The sequence below is a fragment of the Symphodus melops genome (assembly GCF_947650265.1).
Source record: "Symphodus melops genome assembly, chromosome: 9".
Lineage (NCBI taxonomy): Eukaryota > Metazoa > Chordata > Actinopteri > Labriformes > Labridae > Symphodus > Symphodus melops.
Window position 1 is genome coordinate 26,338,636 of NC_136699.1, and position 7,500 is coordinate 26,346,135.

The 7,500-nt window shown below is 46.1% G+C and overlaps 1 protein-coding gene across 1 annotated transcript in view; it reads left to right on the forward strand.

The window, feature by feature from the left end:
- Nucleotides 1-5,798: 5,798 nt before the first annotated feature.
- Nucleotides 5,799-7,500, forward strand: part of LOC306829460 (cell adhesion molecule CEACAM6-like) — a gene marked incomplete at its 3' end in the record, with an annotated part of 10,885 nt that continues 9,183 nt past the window's right edge. The window contains exons 1-4 of the mRNA XM_079352503.1: nt 5,799-5,928; nt 6,032-6,116; nt 7,006-7,347; nt 7,451-7,500. The exon at nt 7,451-7,500 is cut by the window's right edge and continues 163 nt beyond it. Of these exons, the coding sequence (XP_079208629.1) occupies nt 6,059-6,116; nt 7,006-7,347; nt 7,451-7,500 (450 nt within the window). The 5' untranslated portion in view covers nt 5,799-5,928; nt 6,032-6,058. The remainder of the gene's footprint in view (nt 5,929-6,031; nt 6,117-7,005; nt 7,348-7,450) is intronic.

Sequence of the window (7,500 nt, forward strand, 5' to 3'; positions counted from 1 at the left end):
TCCCTCCCCCCCTCCTCCCTCTACCACCTTACCTCCCCCTCCCCTAAACCTAACCTTCAGGGTTCCCCTCTCCCTCCCTCCCCCCCTCCTCCCTCTACTACCTTACCTCCCCCCTGCCCTAAACTGAACCTTCATCACCCCCCCTCCCCTGCTCCTCTCACCACCTCCCCTCACTCCCCCCCCCCTCTACCACCACACAACCTCTCTCCACAGACCTCTGTACGCTGGGGGGGTCGGTGGCGGCATCGGGACGCGGCGGAGTGGCACAGCCCCCGTTGCCGAAACGCAGCCCCGGACGGCGGGTGAAGGTTGAAATCCACCCAATCCCCCAGGGCACACTCGACCGTCTGGGGCATGCACGGGCTGGGTCCTCTGCCTGCCCCCCTGTCGCCCCCTCCTCCCCTCCCTCCTCCCCTCCCTCCTCACCTTCCCCACACCCAGTCAGCACCCCCCAGTACAATCACCACCTTACAGCAACATAGTTTTACCCTGCAGTAACACCATTTCATCCTCTCCACCTACAGTTACACACCACAGCCAGCAGGGGGAGCCAGAGCTGCTTGCCACAGAGCCCTGTGAGCCAGACACCAGCATAGAGGTGGATAACAATTCCATGATGATGAAGGGAGCAACGACAGCAAAGCTGAAAACAACCCCAACATCTGAGTTATCCACCTCTCACTCCACCAGGGCCTCTGTGGCGGCACATGGCTCCCCGAGTCGCCCGGAACCACACACACACCCACGCACACACAGAAAAATACAGGACTGGCACTTGGAGGTCCGGAAGAGGACACTCATCATAGGTGACTCCAACCTCTCCCGGATCCCTTCATTCACAGACCCACACATCCAAGTAGACAGTTACCCCGGAGCAAACTTTCATCACATAGCCACCATCCTGAAAAAACTCACCCCATGTCACAACACCACACAGGTCATCTTATCAGCCGGACTCAACAACTGTCTTTCAGAACACGACCCCACCACATTCACCAAACAGTTACAGACAATGTGGAGGACCAGCCAGACCACCTTCCCCAACGCCACCATCTACATCCCTGTAATAAACTTCTCACCCAGACTGGACTCACACAAACGGACACTCCTCACCAAACTCAACGACACCATCACTGCCAAATATAACTTCATTCCAGACATCAACTCACAACTCTTCCGGACTGGCACAGACAATATACACTGGACCTCTGACACGGCCGGGATGTTGTTCAGGTACTGGAAGGAACAGTTAAACTTATAACTGGGGATAACTGTCATACCACACCTCCCCATCAGTCCAACATCACCAACCTCTGTGCCGTTTTCTCCCTCACAGCTGCACAGCTGGAGTTACTAGAAAAAGGACTCACCTTCATTCCCACACCCAACCCACCCACCCGGCCGGAGCTCAGGGGGGACCTGCACACCTTCCACAGGAGGCTGAAACTCCTGGATCACTTCCAGGGGGGGCAGAGGCGGGACCCCGTGCTGTTCACTGGGCCGTCCCACTGGTCACCAAACACGGACACACTCTCACCTGCTATTTCACAACTCATCCATAAAAACAACCAAGCACTCACACATTGGCGCCCCCTGCCACATAGAACGCACAACATTAGTCAGGAACACAAACGCATCATCAGAACATTGGGTAATCACAAACACATAGTCATTAAGCCAGCAGATAAGGGGGGCCAAATAGTTATTCAGGATAGGGACAATTACATTTTAGAAGCACATAGACAGTTAAATAACAACACATATTACCAACTACTGACACACCCACTACAATTAGAGACACAGACACTAGTTAGAAAGATTACAGAAACACTCTACAGACAAAAATTCATCAATTTCAAACAGAAACAATATCTGGACGGTCCCAGTGAGCCCAGGCCCCGCCTCTTCTACCTGCTCCCCAAGATCCACAAGCCTCCTGACACCTGGACGGTCCCCTCGGTGGTTCCGGTCGGCCGCCCCATTGTCAGCGACTGCAACTCCGAAACATACACCATCACAGAATACATCGACCACTTCATCAATCCACTTTCCAAACTGCACCCCAGCTACATCAAGGACACCTACCATTTTGTTAATAAAATAAAACACCTTCAGGTACCCGGTCACACCTTCCTGTTTTCCATAGATATAGATTCCCTTTACACTAACATAGAAACTCCACTTGGTTTAGCTGCAATAAAACACCTCTTTAACAAACACCCAGACCCATCCAGACCCGACAGCCACCTCCTACAACTCCTGCACATCACCCTCACCCGCAACGACTTCACCTTTAATAATCAGCACTACCTCCAGCTGTGCGGTTGTGCGATGGGCCGGAAATATGCGCCAGCCTACGCAGACATTTATCTGGCCCACTGGGAGGAAACGGCCTTCGCCACACTCACCACCAAACCCCTCCTGTATTTCCGGTACCTGGACGACATCTTCGGCCTCTGGGACGGCACACATCAGGATTTCACCACCTTCCTGGACACCCTCAACACACACCACCCCAAAATAACACTGAAACACAACATTTCCACATCTGCAATAGAATTTTTGGACACCTGTGTCTTCTTCCGTGCCTCTAGTGACCAGTCCAAAACACTGGCCACCAAAGTACATTTCAAAGACACGGACCGCCACGCACTCCTCCACAAGTCCAGCTATCACCCCAGGCACACGTACAGAGGTCTGATAAAATCCCAGCTGATACGCTTCCGCAGAATCTGCACCTTCCCGGAGCATGTGGAGGAGGCCACCAGCACCCTCTTTAGTGCGCTGAGGCCCAGGGGTTACTCGAGACGCTTCCTCAGAACCATCAGGGCGGAGGTTGGCCGGACCTTTCAGGATAGATATAACAATCCCAGCGCCCTGCCGCCCGGTCCTACTCTCATCCCCTTAGTAACCACTTATTCAGAGAACTTAAAGAGGCTAGTTTCAACTCTCAGGTCTAATTTTGAGGGGGCGAGGGAGGGCTGTGACGTGCTGGGCGACTGCCGGCTGATCTCCGCCCATCGCAGGAACAAAAACTTGAAAGACTTTCTGGTTCATACAGATTTTAATAAAAATAACCAAGACAGGGAAGCGTCTCGAGGCTCGGACATTGGTTTTATCCGTCTCCCCCACATTTTTAACCCCCATGCCAGAGTCGGTATCAACCCGTGGCAGGCCTTAAAACCCACAACAACTAATGCAGTATATGCCATAAGATGTAAGGCCTGCCACAGACTCTATGTGGGGGAGACCAGAAACGACATCACCGCGCGCATTAGACAGCATTTTTATCATATTAATAGCGGGAATGGCACCACTGTCTTGTATGCACATTTTAAACTCCACGGCCAACACAATGTGCAGAGCATGGGCCTGGAGAGCAACAGGGACTGGACCACTGTCCAGAGACGAGCGGCGGAAAGGAAGTGGATCCACCTCTTAAAAACAATAGAACCTACCGGTCTTAATGAGAAATATTAGGGTGGATCCATTTCCTTCTTTTTTAATATAGCTTTTAGTGGGTTTTAGAAAATACTGACCCCCTGACCTCCCGGGGCCTCTCTTACAGGTTTTAACAGGCCGACCCTCTGCGGGCCGGGCTACCCTCCTTCTTTTAATCTTTAGCTTTATTTTTCAAATATTGATTTTATAGCCCACTCCTCCTCTATGGGATCTTAATTTATTTATGTTTTACCTTAATTTGTCTTATGCATGTTTTAAACCCCCCCCCCCCCCCCCCCCCCCCCCCCTTTTTAATTAGGTCTATTTATTTATTTCTAAATGTATCCAGCACTTTTTGCATGTTGTTTTAGCACTTTTAGATCCCTATGAGGAGGCTCTGGACCCTTTAAAATCTTATTTTAGCCGAATTTTGATCTCTAAATTAGATTATTTATCTTTTAAATTAATTTATGAGGTAGAACCTGCCTGCGGAGGGCGCGCCTCGAAACACTTTTTAACAAATAACAAAAACCTTTTTTAAAGACACTTTGCCCTGTTTTATGACATTTTATTGGACCTCTCCTTGTCTTATACTTGTTTACTTTCTTATCCTCCTTTAACTTAATCAACAAAGATCCTATTATTTTATGAACTGCATTAAGATGTTTTAACAAGTGTAAATAAAGATGTATATATGTTTCTACAATTTTACTAACCCATGTATTTTTATGAGTGTGGTTTTAATGTGAATTTAAGCACTTGTTTTATTTATGCACTTTTTACATTTATTAATTAATCTTTTATGAATTTTAACACTTTTAACACTTTTATATTTAATTTACGCCAGGCCTTTTAATTCAGTTCAGGGCACTTATAAATAGGATCTTTATTTTATCTGTTTTAAATTATTTAGATTTTAATTTCTACCCTTTTAGTACAATAAGAGTCATTCAGCTCCTTGGTGTTTTTATCGGAGGCCCTGGGACGGGGTAGGTTTTAGCCAGCTACAGAGCTCCGCCGACCTCTCCTGCGCGGTGGTCCGTTTACCCTTTTTAATTAAAACCAAATTTTAGAGTGTCTTAAGAGGGTCTTAATGAAAACCTTTTGGTTTTTAAGGAGGGTTTTAATTGCAAATTTTCAATTATTTACTAAAACCATTGGTCCCCCTGAGAGCCCGTGCCCCCCGTAGCGTCCCCCAGAGGACGCTACGCTTTTTCCCAAACCTAACCCTGCCAGCGCCTTGGGGAGAGCACTCCTTTGACTCCTTTTAAACAGACATTCTTATAGGTTTTTATTAAACCTTTTTTAATTGGTTTTATGGGTTTTAACCCCCCTTTTAATGCATGCAGGACTTTGGTGCCTGAACCAGTCTGAGCACCCACTTCAGCCACTAATTAAACTTTTACCCAAACCTAACCCTACACCCTCTGTCTTCATTTATGGAGGTCAAGAGTTCATGCAAAGGTCAAGTTACACTGACAGCGCCCTCTGCTGGATCAAACCCCTTCAGACGGCCTGATGGACTCAACAGCCTGAAATCAAACGGTCACATTGGTTGGAATGAATGTTTGAGTTCGACAGCCCTCCTATACACTCAGACTCTGTAATATAATGTTAGGGAGGTCCCTTTGTGTGTGTCATGTTATTTCCCTGCGTGTAGCCTGGTCAGGTGACCTACTTAGCCAGAGATGCACAGGTGTGCAGGGGGCGGAGCTAAGGTGAACACAGGGAGAGGGGAAAATGTTTGCAGTGATTTTGTCTTGTTGGGCTTTGGTGGGGTGTGAACGGAGGAGTGATGAGAGAGGAGTGTTGGTCCGGGTGAGGATCATGGATTATCTTTTTTTGAGATGCGTTGTTTGGGGGTCAAGCAGGGCCTTGGAGGACAAAAATAAAGGATAAAAATACTAACAACAGACTACTGGTTAGCTGCTGCAGCAGCACGCCGATGTTTAAGTTAGCAATGACATGTAGCATGTGTCTTTAATGATCGATGAGCTTCTGATGAAGAGAGTCCTTAGTTTTAAAATCAAACTGCTTTCAAAGACATCCATCTTGTTGTTTATATTATTGCTGTGTTTTTGACCTGTTTTAAGTGTCACAGTTTACCAATTAAAGGTGTCCCACTTTGTCAATAGTGTCAGGACATTTTTTATTCCGGGTCCATATTTAATATTTCTTCCTTTTTGTCTGGTGGAGCTCTTGAAGGCTGAATGTGCGACATGTTACACAGAAATCTAGCAGAGATCAGCTGATGCTCTGAGAATCACTCTGTGAGTCCTGACTGTGGATGGATCTGTGAAATAAACTGTTGTGATTGCGTAAGAAAAGCTTGTGGTCTCTGTGAGCTTCTTCCTGCTCTTTGTCTTATCTAATATGTTGATCACGTAAAGAGGCAGGAAGTGTCGTCATTAAAAACAGTGTGATCTGTGTGCTGGGCTCACTGCCTGCAGAGGACACTCTTCTTTCAGACCCTCCTCTTCTTCACATGTAAGTAGAGTCCTTCCTCAACATGTCTGCTAATGTTTCAGTGCTGCTGTCTTCTTCTTCTTCTTCTTCTTCCACCTGCTAACATGTTTGATCGTCCGTAAAGTCCCAGCGAGAGAGGAGAGGAGCAGCCATGAGTTTGATCCGAGCAGCCAGTCTCTTCATCGTCCTCGTCCTCCTCTCTGTGTCAGGTACTTCACATCCACACTTTCACTCACTTTGGGACTAAAAAGAGGAAGTGTGGGAGGGATTCATGCACACTGAAGCTCACCTGTGTGAAAAGTGGATCAGCTTCAGGTGACTTTATTTGGACCTCAATTCAATTAGAAAAACTTTATTTGTTCGTCGGGGGGCAAACAGAGAAGTAAATGAACGACAGTGCAGTGATGCTAAAATGAGACAAAGAAAACAAAAGTGTCTGCAACAAGTAAAGTGTCAACATTTAAATACAAAATGTTAAATTACAAAGTGAAATATATGAAAGAAGAGTGGAGGTATAAGTTGACTGTGATTGGACTAAAGATGTAAACAGAAATATAACCAGTAATGAACAGATGTGTAGTAACAGGAAATAACAGTAAGTATACGTATATATACAGAGCGATGTGCAAGTCAAACAACAGACTAAATATATAGTCAATCTATGCAAAAAGAAACATGTAGGTGAAGCTGGTACAAACTTAAAGCACTGAGAGACGCCACAGTTTGGATCGCCTCTTTTCTTGACATAAACCAAAGAACAGATGAAAGTGTGTTTTATTATTCATGCATGTTCTCAGACTTTACTCCTGCAGGATTTGTTCTAAAGCAGACTTTGTTCACAGATCTGCTCTCAAACAGTTTCTATCTCCTGATTGTTTCTGCAGTTCCTCCAGTGTCCACTAGAGGCTGGCTGCAGAAGCACAGGAAGTCACATACACACCCATTTAAAAAAGTCTTTATATATTGTTGAGTCTTTAAAGTGATTACAGTCTGATAGAATCATGATCAGAGGATTTTTACACATCCAGATATGTTGAGGTTTTTTCCTCTTAAAGTTCTGAATGTTGATGGTTGTTCCTGATGTGCTCTGTGTTGCAGCGGTTCAGGGTCAGGAGGTCTTTGGAGGGACGTGCTCTCCTTGGATCTGTGCTGTTAAAGGATCGACTGTGGAGATGAACTGCACCATCATAATCCCAGAGGGAATAAACCAGGAAGTTAAAGCTCAGGAAACATTTTGGAGTACTAAAGATCCTAAATATGATGAAGATGTTACAGAAGACTCCCAGTATTCAGGCCGTGTGCAGAGTACCTGTGTGAGGAACAACTGTACTCTGACCATCACAAACGTGACAGAGACAGATGAGGGCTTCTACAGGTTCATGATGAAGAGAAACATGAGGAGATATTTAGAGAGAGCTGAGGTCCTCCTGGAAGTCACAGGTAATATTTCAGACTTTATTCTCTGAGCTCAGTTTCTAACATGCTGTATATACATGTATTTATTTCTGCATGTTTGTGTGCTGATATTTCTCCTCATGTTCAGATCTCGAGGTTCAGGTGAGAAGACGAGATGAGACTGGACTCATCTTTAGG